This window comes from Quercus lobata, chromosome 8, assembly GCF_001633185.2.
Source record: "Quercus lobata isolate SW786 chromosome 8, ValleyOak3.0 Primary Assembly, whole genome shotgun sequence".
Taxonomy (NCBI): domain Eukaryota; kingdom Viridiplantae; phylum Streptophyta; class Magnoliopsida; order Fagales; family Fagaceae; genus Quercus; species Quercus lobata.
In genome coordinates this window covers 2643737-2660334 of record NC_044911.1, presented here as the reverse complement: position 1 = coordinate 2660334, position 16598 = coordinate 2643737, and the positions used below count along the sequence as shown (strand labels likewise).

General features: G+C 33.5%; 1 protein-coding gene across 3 annotated transcripts; it reads left to right on the top strand.

The window, feature by feature from the left end:
* The first annotated feature begins 4131 nt into the window (after positions 1–4131).
* On the top strand, positions 4132–8939 carry LOC115958339 (peptidyl-prolyl cis-trans isomerase FKBP16-1, chloroplastic). Of its 3 annotated transcripts, none has more exons than XM_031076742.1 (8): positions 4134–4272; positions 5435–5623; positions 5981–6015; positions 6521–6614; positions 6833–6893; positions 7519–7564; positions 8217–8306; positions 8564–8656. In XM_031076742.1, exons 1-7 carry the CDS (start codon positions 4211–4213, stop codon positions 8300–8302), a joined length of 573 nt encoding a protein of 190 aa, XP_030932602.1. In that variant the 5' UTR covers positions 4134–4210; the 3' UTR covers positions 8303–8306; positions 8564–8656. The 3 variants fall into 3 exon arrangements, with proteins under 3 accessions (XP_030932603.1, XP_030932602.1, XP_030932601.1); XM_031076741.1 differs by having other exon boundaries at positions 4140–4272; positions 8236–8306; positions 8564–8939; XM_031076743.1 differs by lacking the exon at positions 8564–8656 and having other exon boundaries at positions 4132–4272; positions 8174–8230.
* Positions 8940–16598: the final 7659 nt, after the last annotated feature.

Genomic DNA, 16598 nt, shown 5'->3' with positions numbered 1-16598 from the left:
TTCTACACCTTGCAACGGTTTTTAACTTGTAGATGTAATATTGTGTCTAATACCACTATACTAGTGTTGTTGTATTAACATTTGGTGTAATATACTTATTTTGGTATAGTGTGAGACCTTCAATTGAAGTTTTTTCACAGGATCAATAATCTGAAACTCTTTGTTTATGTCATATAAATTGTCCCTAAAAAGAAGATATCTCCCAGAGCAGTCGATGAAGGACAGACTTTTAATATAAGATAATATCTAGACACACTATGTACCTTCCTTTTCAACCTTCTAAAGAGTAATTTTTTCTTTGCTGCTAGCAGTATATGTTTTGACCACAAACCTCATATTTGTTGTCACTAATAATTCTTTACGAATATTATCAACATATGATCCTCAACTCTTTGAAACAGTAGAAACAATTCAATCAATCAATATACACATACAAGCATAATTGATAAAATTATATAAAAAAAAATATTTTAGTAATATTAGAAAACAAATTCGTATGTTGATCAAATAAATTTAACAACATTATAACTTAAAAGGCAGCAAAGCTAACATCAAATTTTTCATTTAGAAATGATGAAGTATTTCTTCATTTTAATTGCAAGTGAACTAGAAATTATAAAACATTTGCTTAGGTTAACATAATTTTATAAATAAAAAATAAAAAGTCATATCATCACAATATGAAAAAATAAAAACTCTTAAAGTTTCATCAAAACAAAAAATTTATCCCTTAAAAAAACAAAAAATTTATGTTTTTGGTAGGATCGGTAGGACTGATAGAATCCTATATGATCTTATAATCTTATACGATCCAACACGATCCTACCATTTTTACGATCCTAGTGTGATTCTAAATGTTTTGGTTAGGTGGGATCGTAAAATCGTGCAATCCTACGATCCAAATCGCGATTTTGACAACCATGGAACATAGTTAATGTTCCCATTCATGGCTCTTGGCTACTAGGCTACTAGCATTTGTAGGATCTCCAATTTTGAGAAGATTCTAGCTTTTTAATTAGGACAAGTTCATTTCTTATCCACCATGACTGATTTAATTAGAAATTTTGTATTACTGATAGCACGTTACCAAGACATCATCAATAGAATGACATTGGAAAGTCGAGCTGGTTCTTGCTAGAATTTTAGGTTCATTCTCTCCTTCTTTCTTCACTTCGAATTCAGCACTTAATCCCCACCACAACACACCCACTATGCCTTCAACTAGACAACACGGTCACAGAAGTTGCTCAATCCCTGCAGCAACTAGACAACACAGGCGTAATTCAATCGGGGTATGCCTCATTTTCTTTTTCTTTTTTCTTCAGAAATCTACTGAATTTTTATCAAAATAAAATTAGGGAGTAACTGGAATGGAATACCTTAAGGCCGTGGCAAAGATATTACTGGTGGTTTCAAATTAAAATTTCAATTTAAAACCTGAAGTTTTAAAACTCTTCCAAATTAAACTTCATATTTTCACTAGTTTCAAAATCAATCTCATGAAATTTAAAATCCTATCAATTTGTTGAGGGCTATTTTTCCACAAGGCCTGGTTAATAAAAAAACTGAAGTAAGATCAAGACCATGCTTTTTTCTATTTCATCTCCACTTGAAGGGATATTTCTTGGGGGAACCTTCTTTTTTTATTATTATTATTTTTTTTTATAAATAAAAAAGGTCTTTAGTATGGACTCATCAACTTCATGCCACGTGATGATAATAGATAATATCAAGTGTATCATCGAGACCTTGATGAGGTTATCATCATGGGTACATCATATTTATTGAAGTGTCACTACTTGAATTACTAACTCCTACCAAGAATCATGTGAAACGATATGAGAACTTCTGCCACTAAGCCACACCTCAAGTAGGAACTTTTAAAAGTGTGGTTTGGAAAAAAAAAAATTTTATTTATACTAAATATAGCATCTCTTTCACATTTATTTCTCATCTACCCATAATACCCATATAATGTGATAAGAGATGTTGCATACAATGAAAACACAATATACCACCTTCTATTTATAAAGTGCAAGAAAGGATCTTTTGGAATTTTTGAGCCAAGAAGAAATTAGCATGTGGGCATGCAGAACATGCAATTCTATGAGACCACAAGTTTCCCAAAAAAAAAAAAAAAATTCTATGAGACCACAGGTGTGTGTGAATCCACAAGTTAAAAAGCAAGTATATTTGTCGCAAAGTTCCATATTTCACTCCGATTTGCAGTTAATGTTAGATTTATCACCATTAAATTTTCTATGACATAATCCCCAAATTCAACAACTTCTGTTACTATAGGCTGCAAACCTACAAGGAAAGCCAACCAAGTAGTCTCCACTGATCATATTTACCCAAAATCAACGCAAAAGTCATCCACATCCCTATGAAACCCACAGCTCAAAAATATGAAACTCAAAAGAGCCATCAATTAAGAGTAGCCGCTGAGGATTTTACATATCCTTAGAAACCTGTATAACAGCCAAGTAGATGGGAACATTAAATGTTCATTTGTAACAGTTTATTTAATTAAAATTAAATTTTTTTCATAAAGTATAAAACAAAAGTTAAAAAAAAATTAAATAGTACCATGAGATTCACAAATAGCATCAAAAAGTGTTGTGAAACTTATGATAAACCTGTATAACAGCTAAGTAAATGGAAACATTAAATGTTCATTTGTAACAGTTTATTTAATTAAAATTGAATTTTTTTCATAAAGTATAAAACAAAAGTTAAAAAAAAGTTAAATAGTACCATGAGATCCACAAATAACATCAAAAAGTGTTGTGAAACTTATGATAGTAGTAAAAATAAGTTAAAAGTGAAAATAACCCGAAAAATTCAGCTCATTTCAAACAAATATAAAGAGAAGAGGAAATAGAAACTTCACCAACCTTAAACCACTTCATTTACTATTGTCCTACAAGACACAACTTTTTGTGCCAAATATAACAGAGGCCAAAATGAGTTTCTTAGATCCTTCGTCACATATAGAGAATCCTCTCTTTATCCCTTATCATATTGATTAAAAAAATTCTTTCTTTTGTCATATTTTATGGCTTGTTGCCTTTGCTTAATGTATTTATGGTTTAGCCCCTTTATTCAAGCAACCGCTTTGTGTGTAGCTTCCAAGATATACTACGGGCCTTCTTTACTTTCGGTGTGGACATGTCACATGAGTAGTGGGATTGACTTTCTTGACTTGAGTCTGAGAAAAAAAGCTAGGAACCCTAAAAAAAAAAGAAGCTAGGCTAATTAAAGCTCAACGCATGACAAGGTGACAAAAAAGACCCTAACACAACTCAAACGTAGGATTATTTATTTATTTATTTGAGTATGAATTGGGGGTTTGATTTTTTAATTTGATTGATGTTTAATTTGATTTAATTTTAAAAGTTTTACGTTTGTGTGTGAAGTTAACAAAATTGTAAGGATTAATTTATAACAATTACAATATAAATTTTCAGGTCTAATTTGAAAAGTTTCAAACTATATGGTTTAATTTGAAACCACATCAAATATAAAGGGTTTAAATGTTATTTGTACAAATAATTATGTTCTACATAATTTAGAAAATAAAAAATAAAAAGAAGAGAAACAAAATTTTATTACATAACAAACATAGTTAAGTGGTCCTTGATCCACCTTGGTAGGTAATTTATGCCAATCTATGATCTATCCGTTAAGTAATTTTTTAATTAATTAATTTTTTACGAAACATTATAGGACCACAATAAATTTTATATATATTTTTTTCACAATTATTTAACATGATTGATTGTAAATGGTATAAAAAATGTGATGAGTTTATGTGAAAGTTTACAAGTAAACAGTTACAATTTATCACGTAACATAATTGTAAAAATAGATATATAATTGGTTGTGGCTAAAATAATTTATTTAAAAATTATTTAATTTTAAGCAAACAAGGAATTTTTATTGGGTTTTGAAATCATAAATATGGCTTTGATTTGTTGGGAGCCTGGGACAACCTTTGTGCAAGTGCAAGCCTTCACTTCTTCAGAACCCAATCAAATATTATTATCTTACTATTACACGTGGCACAAGTTCACTGGCCATGATGGGTGCCTGTACACAGAAGCAGTCCTTACCTTACTAATTCCTCAGCTGGTCTCCTACGAACTCTGCTTATCCATTGTTAACTTAACTATACTTCTGAAACTGCCATTTGGCATTTCTTTTGAGAATGGGTGCTCTTCCATTCCAAAGCTTAGCTCATTTACCTTGTGCTGCTTCTTTATCTCCAAGGTATAATCTCTGCTCTTTTATTTTATTTTATTTTTTCCTGCGTTCTTTAATTAGTAGAATTTACTCATTGTGGAATTTAACCCAAAAAAACATTATCATTTTGTTATTATTGTTTTCAATCATTAGTCATTGTTATTGTTAGCTGTGGTATTCACTATTCGTACCAACTAGAACTCAGAAAGTCTTTTTTTTTTTTTTAAATACTTTTTAAAAAAGTCAAATTTAGTTGCGGTAGAATTTGCCATGCATTGTTCCTGTTGGAATTTGTGGCTATAGGGATTAGAATAAAAGCCTTTTGGCATTTGGGTATGCTTTGTTGTTTGTTGTTTCAGTTAGAATTTATTGAGCATTTGGGTTCAATTTTCTTTCACTTGGCTTCTGGGTATGCTGCATATTTGGGTTTATACAGCTGAAATGTTGTTCTTGACTGTTAAAAGAATATTGAAGTATAATTCTAACAAAGGTATTGATGCCACAGATTATGTGGATTGGATTGGATGAGTGTGTTTGTTGTGCGAGTATGTGCTGAGTCCCGCATTGAATGTTTAATCGGTAGATGATCTTGGTTATATAAGTGAGTATTAGGAGCCTGAATTCTATTTGGACTAGTCCTTTTAGGGTATATGACAGATGTGGCTAGTGCTTTCTTGAGTCATGTTAGGTATCCTCATGTGCACGAAGGCCTCCAATCATTACAAAGTAAAACTGAATGTTGTCAATGTTAACAAAAAAAATTGGAGGATCCTGTATTGGTTGGTTGAGGGCTCTGGTGTGGATTTATGCACTTGTTGAGCCTCTTACCAAATAATTAAGCCTTTGAGTTCGATGTTCTATCAAAAAATGATTGCAGTTCTGATGTCACAAGCTGACACAAGCATCAGCTTGAGGTTACTTACTGAGATGTTCTGCAAAAACACATGATAGACATATGTTAGTGGATGCAAGGACATAGTGTCTAATACATTAGCATGGTATTTTGTTTTTCTTGTCTTGGAAAAAATATAAAGACAATTAGTATATCAAAAACCTAAATGATGCCTTAATATCTAAATTTTATGTTTTTGATTGGTATCTATATGTATCCTTTAGAGAAAAATAGAGACCTTTATTTTGAGCAGCATAACCCTTTAAGTCTTTAACTTTGTTTGCTTGCTTTTTTCAGCTGTATGAAGAATGAGCAACCTAAAAATGGTATGGCTAAAAGTTTGCATGGTAGATATCCCTCACTAGTGGTCAAAAGATTGCCAAGAAGGCTTCTTTTGCAGTTTATGGGGTTCAACCCCATCCTGTTATGTGTTTATCCCATTATTGCTGCACCGCTGCCAGAGATGAAGGAACCTGAAGTTATTCGGTAAAATGTTTTATGTGTTCTGGTTCATTGATTTGTTGTCCTTCTTCTTGGTTCTCTCTCTCTCTCTCTCACACACACACACACACACACACACACACACAAACACAAACAAACATCGATTTTATTCTCAAACATGGCAGTCAGAAGGTTGTCACAAGCTTCACTTTAGTGCCTGTTTGGTGCTGCCTTTTTTCAGCCTTTTGAAAATGGGATTGTTTGAAAATTTGTACCTCGAAAAAAGTGAAGTTTAAAAAACTATATTTGAAAAGGTGCAAATTGGAAACTTGTTACCAAACGAGCACTAGAATTTTATCAATTCTCATATGTGATTATTATTTGGGATTTTGAAGCATGCAGGGCCTTCAAGCTAGCCAGTGGTGTGAGAATTCAAGGTATAAATATCCATATGATTCACATTCATTTTTCTTGATAAAGATATTAAGTGTATTTAATATGTTTATTTAGAGGAACTTCTTAGATGATCTTATATTAAGAATTAGACATAAAGATTCAGTTACAGTTGCTAAGTATACGTGTTAATTTTCTCTTTGTTGCATTCAATTTATTAGCTAATCACCTTGAGTTTTTTTTTTTTCTTTTCTGTATTGTGTTTGAAAAATTGCTTTATCTTGCTACTCGATATATTGGCTTACATCTCATTTTCCTCATTTGTGCTTCTCCACAGTGGATTGACCTTTTAAGAGATGATATTTTCTTGAACTGTTGCCAATCATTTAAGCTTTATTTAGGATGTGTCACAAAGATTGTATACAGAAGTGATTCACTAACATCCCCATTTAAAAAGAAGGCATCATGCTCTCCATGCAATGGGAACACTAAGAATAATTTTGTTTTCTCCTAAATTATACACCAACATCCTTGAGTTTACTTTTTCAGAGATTATTGAAGGGGAAGGACCAGAAGCCAATGAGGGAGATGTAGTTGAAGTTAATTATGTATGCAGGCGTGCAAATGGATATTTTGTTCACAGGTAATTTAAAAATTACACGTGTGGTTATTTACGAAATCACCATAGAGGGAATGAATATTTTTGTCTAAAATTGAGGATCCTAAGTCAAACCATTGCAGGATTTTGTATACAGACTTCAATTGACTAATTATCTTGTTTCCAGTGTTCTCTTTCCTGCACTTATACTAGTTAATCTGACCACCCTCTGTGATCTCTTTTGAACTCATGCTATACTGTAGTACTGTGGATCAATTCAGTGGAGAAAGCAAACCAATTACACTTCCTTTGGATGAGAACCAGGTTTTTTCTGTTCTAGACTTAAGTAAATTGTCACTTCTTTTTCTAGTGAATACTAGGACGGATACTAGGACGGGGTGTAGTGAAATTAGAAGATCATTCCTTATGCTAAAAAGAGAAGGTAAAATATGAAAGAATAGAAAATATGAGGAGTATTGCTTGAGATCATATTTACTATTTCAATACCATTTAGCAATTTTCATCTTCACGCTGCAATGGTGCAATTTACATCACTTTCATTGTTATCACCACTATCAATAAGTGACCTCTTCAGGTGAAATATCAAATGTCCGCTATCAGATCTTTCAAATTTTATCTCACCATATTCCTTTAGTCTTCTTCCCAAACCACCTTTTACTTCTTGTTGTTGTTATATTCCATTCGTTCTAAGTACATATCAATTGAGACCCCCTTTGTATCTGCTCCTCGACTTAGCTCAATAATTTTTCAGCACTAACATTATTTGTAAGCTTTCCCTATTTAATAAAAAAATCAACTTGATAATATAGATTCACCTCAAAATATTCATCAGAATCAGCACTAACTTGGCTCCTAATTGTTGATTTATTTACTTTTTGCAAGCATGAAATTAGGCAAGACACAGTATCTAAGTTGCTTCTCATGACAGGTTATAGAGGGCTTGAAGGAGGTTCTGATTGGCATGAGGGTTGGAGGTATTGTAATGTCCACTTATCAATTGGTTTCCAACTTCTTTAGTGATTTTTGCTATAAAATGCTACCTCAATTTCTTTGACCCGCTATGATGATATACATCCTCAGCAGTCAGCAGTGGCTTAGATTTTCAATTTCACCCAATGCTCCTGTATTTTATTTCATTTCCTTTTTGATTGGTAAATAACAATTTTATTATTAAACAAAATAAATACAGAAATAAACATTTTATTAGTGGTGGTGTGTTGGCATCAGGTTTTTGCCCTTCATTGGCCTATAATCATCATAAAAAAATAAAATAAATAAATAACAAAAATAAATACAGAAAAGTTGAAACAATTGTGCCCCTAGTATTCAGGTAGTATACTAAGGGAGACAATATTAATTAAATTTTATTCTCTTAAATATTAATACTAGATTAAGCCGGTAAATAACTTAATCACCTCTCTCTCTCTCTCTCTCTCTCTCTAATAATCTATTTATCATTCCATATAAGCAACTTTTGTCCAAATCTTTTAACACTAAACAAGAGTTTGAATGGTAAATTTGTATTCATTTCATATGTTAGTAAAGATGTGTTGTTTAATTACCTATCATTTTGGTGGCTCTAGATCCTAATGCCTGCCTTTTGCTATCAATTCCGTAAACATAAAGAAATTGCTGACATTTCCAGGAAAAAGAAGAGCTTTAATACCTCCTTCTTTGGGATACATAGACGAAAACTTACAGCCAATCCCTGAAGAGGTTACACTTCAACTTGTCTGTTTATTATTCTAGTATTTGTACCCCATAACCTTTTTTGTTAAAATGACTATTACATTTTTCAGTTTTCACTCACAATATTAAAAAGTATTAAGGATAAAGAGTTTGTGTTGTGCATTTTTTTTGTTGTTGAGAATACTAAAGTATTTTAACACACACATGGGGGGAGGGGAGAGTTTGTGTTGTACATTGATTAAATTAAGACTGAAACATATATGATTTTTGGTTCATGGTTGCAGTTTGGTCCTCGACGTAGCCTTTTATCGCATGCAAACGAGCCTTTGGTATTTGAGGTGCAGCTCTTGAAAGTAATATTCAAGTATTCTTTTTGAATACTTGTATTCAATTCTTTTGTGAAGAATATACAAGTTGTATTTTGGTGGGTAATAGTGAAGTTTTATTTTTTGACATTTGATTATTGTATTTGGATCTTCATTCCTCCCCATATATAGTTTGAATGGACAACATTTGTTATTTCAAATGGGAAATTTATTTGGTTTGTTGTAGAATATCTTAGATCTGTATCAAGTAATGGCCCACTGCCAATTCATGTACTAAAGAAATAATTTGGGATGGACACATTCATAAGTATTTCCACTAGAAAGTGGACTGGTATGGACCATGGAGTCATGCACTCATCATATATTTTGCCCATTTATCTTGGATTATATACAATTGTCTATTTCATCTTCCACCTTTTGAAACTACAAGATGTGAAGATCGAATAGATTGTATTATTAGGAGGGGGACATAAGAAGAAATAAAGGAAAAATAGATGTCCCTGTTACATATACACTAATGCAAATCCAATGGTTAGGGTCTTTGTATGGGGTAAATCTTAAATTCGAACGTTCAAGAACAATTCACAATTATGACACTAATTTGATTCAAAGTTCAAACTCTACTATCTCTCATCATCTAAACTCTACTGTCTTAGCTACATCATAGTTTTAGCACATGACCATACCTTATATTACTCATCATGCCCACTATTTTTGGGCCAAATAGCTAGGAATTATATGGCTTTCTATCAACCATGTAAAACTGTGGTGGCATCTACCTCAAGTGCATTCAATTAATTATTGTTTAGGTTATGGAAAATAATAAAATCGCAAAAATTGGAAGCAGCAATTACCAATTAGGAAAAGGAATACTAGTTACATAATTGCTGAAGAGGTGCAATGTTTTGCAAAAAATTTCTACCCAATGGACGATTCGTTCATCCTCAGTGCTGTGTAATCCAACCGAAGTGTTGTTACCCGTAAGTCAAAACCACATAGGAATCGGATTCCTATATTGCGGTGCACGAAACCAAAACCAAGAAGGACAAGACAATCTCCTGGAGTCCTAGTTTAACTAGGATTGTGTCAAACATCAATTGCCCAAGCAAGCCACCGACTCAACACAAACCTTTTTCATTATATATAGGGTGGGGTGAAGCAAACACAACACAAAACATCATAATGGAGAAAAAGGCACCATTAAAGGGAGCGAAACATAACAGATCATTGGTTGGGTCTAATAAAGCTCAAATCTTTTGCACTATATCGAATCCAAAAAATATCAACAGAGTTACCAAGTTTTTTGAACAGAGAGTTACCAAAGAGTATTTGGCTTCATGTTTTGGGTGGTTTGTATATTCTTATTCATATGGTAGAAGTACACGTAGTGATGAAGCAAATTGGCGCAGCCTCTTTCTCTTAAACCCCATTAGCCTAGAGAAAATAACACTGCCACCATTGAAGAGACAAGAATCTATTGGCTATTGCCTCTTGTCGTCTAGTCCAACCGAACCTGCCAGTTGCTTGGTCATACTATTTGCAAAGGGACTTCCTTTGATCATGTACTGTCACCTTGGCGATGAAGAATGGACCAGTTTAGACTATTATTGGGAGCTAAAGTGGGGTTTCCGGGAGATAAGCCGAGGCCGTTGGAGCAGTTTGTGGCCCAAAAATTTGAGACGGCAACTTGAATGCCCTGTTTGGTGCAATGGCTACTTGTATGCAGCGACATCCGCGTGCAAATATCTTGTAAAATTTCATGACTTTCAACAAGATAGCAGCCTTGAATTTCGGATAGAGATTTTGGAACCCTGGCTACCCATGTCTCGATCAAGGATAGTTTTTTCTGCTGAATATTACTTGATGGAATCTTGTGGCAAACTTTTCTCAATTGAAGTAAAGCATTACAATCACAAGCACATTGTAGGAATTGATATCCATAGATTCGATTTTTCGAAGGAGAAGCAGGAGGTGTGTTCAAAGGTAGAAAGTGCAAAGGATTTGGCATTTTTTGTGAGCTTGGAATATGGCTGGGCGTTTTGTTATCCTACAGCATATACGCCAGAGATTGAAGGGAATCGTGTATATTTTCACTTTGGCTAATGATGGACATAAAATTTTGTACTCATACAACATTGAAGACAAGGAAATTTCAGTCTCTTCACCTTTTCTAAATCTACCAACACTGCAATCCTCTGAGCCTGACATTGAAGAAGTACATTTACCTTACCTTCCTCCCGACTTGTTTGAACTGATTTTCCGGAGTCTAAGTTTTGTTGATTATTTGCACTTTCGTGCTACCTGTAAATGGTTTCATTCTGTGGCTCCATCGATCCAATGGAGAATGGCCTCACAAAGGTTTGAAAACCTTTCTTTGTCTCCATGGCTGACTTTTCTAGAGAAAGATGGTGCTTGTGCTTTCATTGACCCAAGGTGTGGAGACAAATATTTCATCAGCTTGCCACAACCATTGAAAGCAAGCAATGTCCTTTGTGGCACAAAACATGGTTGGCTGCTATTGATAGTAGACGATGAGTCACCGTTCCTTTTCAATCCATTTACACAAGTGATTCTCCCACTACCATTCTCGGATTCTTCAATTGAGGCATGCACTTCCATTGGCATTTCATCCCCTCCATGCACTTCAGAATGTGTACTAGTTGTGATTCTAAAGAACAAGGTGGGGTTTTGTATGTTGGGGGATGAGGTTTGGACTGAAAAATTTATAAAAACCGACTTTCTGATTGATGACAATAGCCCAGTTTTCTACAGAGGAGCATTTTATTGTCTGGGTCAGAAAGGAAATCTAGCAATTCTGAAGCTAAATAATGAAGAGCAAGAGGGTACTTTTGCTGTTACTTTTGATGTCCTTACCAAGCCTAAACCACCATGCACTGGTTACATCCAAAATTTTCTTGTAGAATGTGATGGTGAGCTCTTATCAGTATTTGTGGGTCCTGTTGGAAAATGGGTTCGAGTTTTCAAGCTGAACAAATCAAGAATGACATGGATCAGAGTTGAAAGTTTGGGAGATTATATGCTTTTTCTTAGTTCCAAATCATCCTTTTCAGCGAAAGCACAAACACCTGGAATGGAAAACAAGATTTACTTTCCTAGATTTTGTGGGCAAAGCATTGTCTTCTATTCACTGGAGACATGTAAGTATCAATCCTTTCAGAGTGAGGATGTTGTGGATTTTTATAGCTCCAGAGAAAAATTGGACTGTTGTTGGATTGAACCTAGACGGTGCTAGATAACTAGAAGTGGCCGTATCTGCCAGCCTTTGTACCTAGTACATTTTAAATGCCTTTTTTTTTTTCGGAGAAGATTCTGTTCTTGTATTTAGTACATGTAAGTTTTATTTAATTCCATAAAGTAATGTTCAAGAGTTAATGTATGCTCGTTGTTAACTTGTTTGTGATTGTGGAGCTTGAAATTGGTACTAATTATAATCGATCCCATTAAAAAGTGAATTTGCCTTTGCGATAAGTATTGAGGCATATGCTATAACGAAATATAAGGTTAATCTTGTAAAAAAAGAAAAAGAAAAAGAAAAAGTAATTACACTAAAACAGGATAATTATGTATTTTTACTTTGTTCCTATATTTCTCTTTTCGTAGGTACTAGGTAGTGGCGACCACTTTGAGGTGTGGGCTTTGTTTCAATTTTTTTTTACTCACGTGAACTTTGATTTAATGTATGTCAACCCTTTTTTCTTTAGGTGATGGATACTTTGTTTTAGTGTATTTTTTAATTTCAACAACTAACTAATTTACATTTTTTTTTTTAAATCGTGATCAAAAGGCAAATGTTAGGATTCAAAGTTAAACCCATTTGAAAAAGACTTGAGAAGAACAAGAATCATGAGCTCGATAAACTAGAAAGAACATTTGTACAACCAAGAGTCTTGTAACTCAAATGATATTATCTACTTCCATTTATAAGGAAAACCAAGATTCAAATCTTCTCTCTCCTTTTTCATTGTGTAACTATATAAAAAAGAGAAGAAAAGAAAGAACATTTATACTTTTGCAATCTATAGTAACAATAAAATTATAGAACTTTAAAATAAGTGACATTGAAAAATCTTTTAGAAGAAACTTTCATAAAAAAAAAAAAAAATACAATTTGTATTGATTGACAAATTAATTTCAAATCTTAAATACCCAATTCAACACAGGAGAGTCAATTTAATGGTAGTCTTTTTAAGGATATATATTAATATCACAATTAGGTCACTATGATTTTGGAACATTGACAAAATAATTATAAACAAAAACAAAAATAATAATCATTACTCAAAAAACATCATAATCATTGTTAATGGGTTATTAAAGTATGTTATAATTAATAATTAATAATTATTATTATTATGAGCACTGCCCTAGGGTGGTATCGGACCATTCCTAAAATGGTGTTGCACCAGGTATCCTCATTGGTCAATAGTTTGCTTGGGTAGCACATTATACACATATCTCATCTTCAATGGCTCATGGGAAGGACAACCCACAATCATGCCTCCCCGAATAGAATCAAAGTGGATTGAAGAGACTGAATATGACCAATGTGGACTGAATAGGATTGAAGTGGATAGAATAGGACCAATATGGACTTAATGGGCCCAATAGAACCAACGTAGACCAAATAGAACCAAATTTGACTAAATAGGACAAAATGCTGATTAGGACGAAGTGGAAAAGTAAATGTGGACTGTATTATTAATATTATTATGATTAATATTGTGGGGACAATTTTTGCTTCAAAGGCCAAGGGCTAGACCATGTTGGAACCTTAGGCAATTTTTGTTGTCCCACATTGGAAAGAAACCTCCCTCTTTGCACCTTATAAGGCATGAACCAATGGTGATAGAGTACCACTAGTATGGTTAACCTTTTATTGTGGGGACAATTTTTGCTTCAAAGGCCAAGGGCTAGACCATGTTGGAACCTTAGGCAATTTTTGTTGTCCCACGTTGGAAAGAAAGCCTCCCTCTTTGCACCTTATAAGGCATGAACCAATGGTGATAGAGTACCACTAGCCCTTGGCCTTTGAAGCAAAAATTGTCCCCACAAATATAATTTATTTAATGATGATGATGGTTATGAGTTATAAATTATTTATTTTATTAAATAAGTCTTATTGAGTAATGTTTATGATAATAATTAGTTGATCCAAATAAAATAAATATATATATATATATATATTTAAGAAAAAATGTCTGAAGGCTTATTTATTTATTTATCCAAGTTGCCTTTGGTTAGTTCTGAGTTCTCAGTTATGCCCATTTGTATATAAAATAAAATTATAAATGAAAGAATCTTCCAGAACTCCAGAAGATATCCTTGAAGCATGAAGCGAGCTTACTTTTTCTGGTTGTTTCTTCATCTCACTTCCTATCTCTGCTTCTCCCTTTATTTATGTAGTTCCCCCCCCCCCCCCCCCCTCCCCCTCTCGATCTATTTTTCATCCTCCTTCAAGCTCTGACTCACATCATGGAAATGGAATGATGATTTAACAGTGAAAACAACATTTTTATTGTCCTTCTATATAACCTGGGAAAAAATCTATTATCATAATCTATTACACAATTTCTTTACCACAACTGTAAGTGGCAAATGTCCTATGCTAACTTGCCCCTTGTTTAATGGCAAATTTCAAAGATTATCCTCCATTTCAAAATTAAAATTTATTGTTTTAAATTTTTAATTAAAGTGTATTTAAAAATATTAAGTATGAATTTTTCTTATTATTATTTTTTCTTTTTTCAATGGGTTATGGAGAGATTTATCATTGCAAGTGTTTGTAGAATATGGCTCGAATTAGGAGTTTGACTCCTTGTTAGATTTGGATAAGAAATGAATTTTATTCTTTTTGGGTTACTGTTGTTTGAAGTTATCAAATTCTATTAGAAATCTTGTCTACTACTTGGTTTTGAGTTCTATTTGGAACATGAGTGATTCTCCTTTTGTGTGTAGAAAAGAAGTCTAGTTCTTCTTAGTTTTGGATCTGCTAGCTGACTTAAGTCTCCTATATAAACATAATGCTATTGCGGCAAATTGAGGAGAATTATGAGGTGTGAGAAAAAGAGGCTCTTTCTTGGTTTGGTTATTTCATATTTGTGGGTTGCAATTTGATATAGTGAAATTTGTTCGTCGTCGCCACAGATGTAGGCTATTGCTGAACAACGTAAATCTTGGTGTTTTGTGTATATTTTCTTTTGGATTAATTTCCTTTGTTCCTATTAATTGTTTGGAGATCTTTTTCAAGCCTAAAATATTTTCACAATCAATCATGGTACGTTTAAGCTTCCGCTATTTTACAACAAATTGGCATTAGAGTCAAGGTTCATTACCTAGGCGTTTGGATTTGTTCTCTATTGAGATTTTGATGATTAGGTCGTGGATTTGATTATTAGAGAGAAAGATGTTAGGTGATTCCTCTACAAAATCTTCGGCAAATTCCTTAGGAAAAGCTTTGGCATAGTCTTCTGCAAAACCTTTGACCATTAGGACGATGCTTTCTAATGCCAAATTTGAAGTAGAGAAATTTGATGGAATGAATAACTTTGGCATGTGGCAGTGCGAAGTTATGGATGTCTTGGTCCAACAAGAGTTGGATATTACTTTGGAAGACAAACCTGAAGGGATGTCAGACAAGGATTGGGAAAAGATTAATAGACAAGCATGTGGCACCATTCGTTTGTGTTTGGCCAAGGATCAAAAGTATTTTGTTATGAGGGAGACAGAGGCTAAAGAGCTTTGGAAAAAATTGGAGGAAAAGTATATAACCAAGAGTGTGGAGAATCATCTCTACTTGAAGAAAAAGTTCTTTCGTTTCCAATATCATGCAGGTATTTCTATGTCTAAGCACTTGAATGATTACAATAAAATACTTGCTGATTTGCAAAACTTGGAAGTTGATATTAGCAGTAAGGATAAAGCTCTCTTGTTATTGAATTCATTGCATGATACTTATGATCATCTAATTACTACACTGCTGCATGGAAAAGATGAGATTAAGTTTAATGATGTGTCCAATGCTTTGACTAATAATGAATATTGTAAGAAAGATAGGCAAGCTCAAAGGGACACAATGACTGAGACTTTGATTGTTAAGGGCATGTCTAATGATAAGAAACTCGAGAAAGATGAGTGTGCCTATTGTCGCAAAAAGGGACATTGGAAGAAAGATTGTCCTTTGTTGCAAAACAAAGACAAGAAGGATTCTAATGCAAATGTAGCACGTGATAGTGATGAGGATTTTGATTTTGCATTGACTAGTTCATCATTTGTTTGCCATTCAAATGAGTGGGTTTTGGATTCAGCTTGCACCCTCCATATGTGTCCGAAGAAGGAATGGTTTTACAACCTAGAAGAGTCGAAACTTGGTTCAGTCACCATGGGTAATGATCTAACTTGTGAGATTTTGGGGAAAGGTAAAATCAAGCTGAAATTGCATGATGGAACATTTCTTTTTTCTGAATAAGGTTTGATACATACCTGATTTTAAGAGAAATTTCATTTCAGTTGGTTTGTTAGAATCAAAGGGTTTCAAGATTGCTATGGAGAATGGAACTCTTAAAGTACTACATGGTGCTTTGGTAGTGATGATGGCCACACATCGAAGGAACATGTATTTCCTTAAAGAGAGTACTATTGTAGGTTGAGTAACGATTGGGGAGGTTACTTCGTACACTATTAGACTTTTGGAGCATGCCAATGATAATACTTTGTTTGAGAGTACCAAGAATTGCAAATTTGAAGTTTGTGAGCCTTGTTCTTTGGAGAAGCAAAATAGGGTCAAGTTTGGTACCTTAGGTCATCATACTAAGGGTATGCTTGACTATGTACATAGTGATATGTGGGGGCCTATTAAGGTTGCTTCTTTTGGAGGTAGGAATCATGATGTTAATTTTGGTGGTGACATGGTGATTAAGCCTTTGCACAAGTTCAAGCATTGCTTTGACATGTTTGGTATTTGCAATTTGAATTA

Coding starts and splice junctions, on each gene's coding strand:
- LOC115958339 (XM_031076741.1), top strand. CDS start 4,211: ATGGGTGCTCTTCCATTCCAAAGCTTAGCTCATTTACCTTGTGCTGCT. Junction 4,273..5,434: donor GCTGCTTCTTTATCTCCAAG/GTATAATCTCTG, acceptor TGCTTTTTTCAG/CTGTATGAAGAATGAGCAAC. Junction 8,307..8,563: donor TACAGCCAATCCCTGAAGAG/GTTACACTTCAA, acceptor TCATGGTTGCAG/TTTGGTCCTCGACGTAGCCT.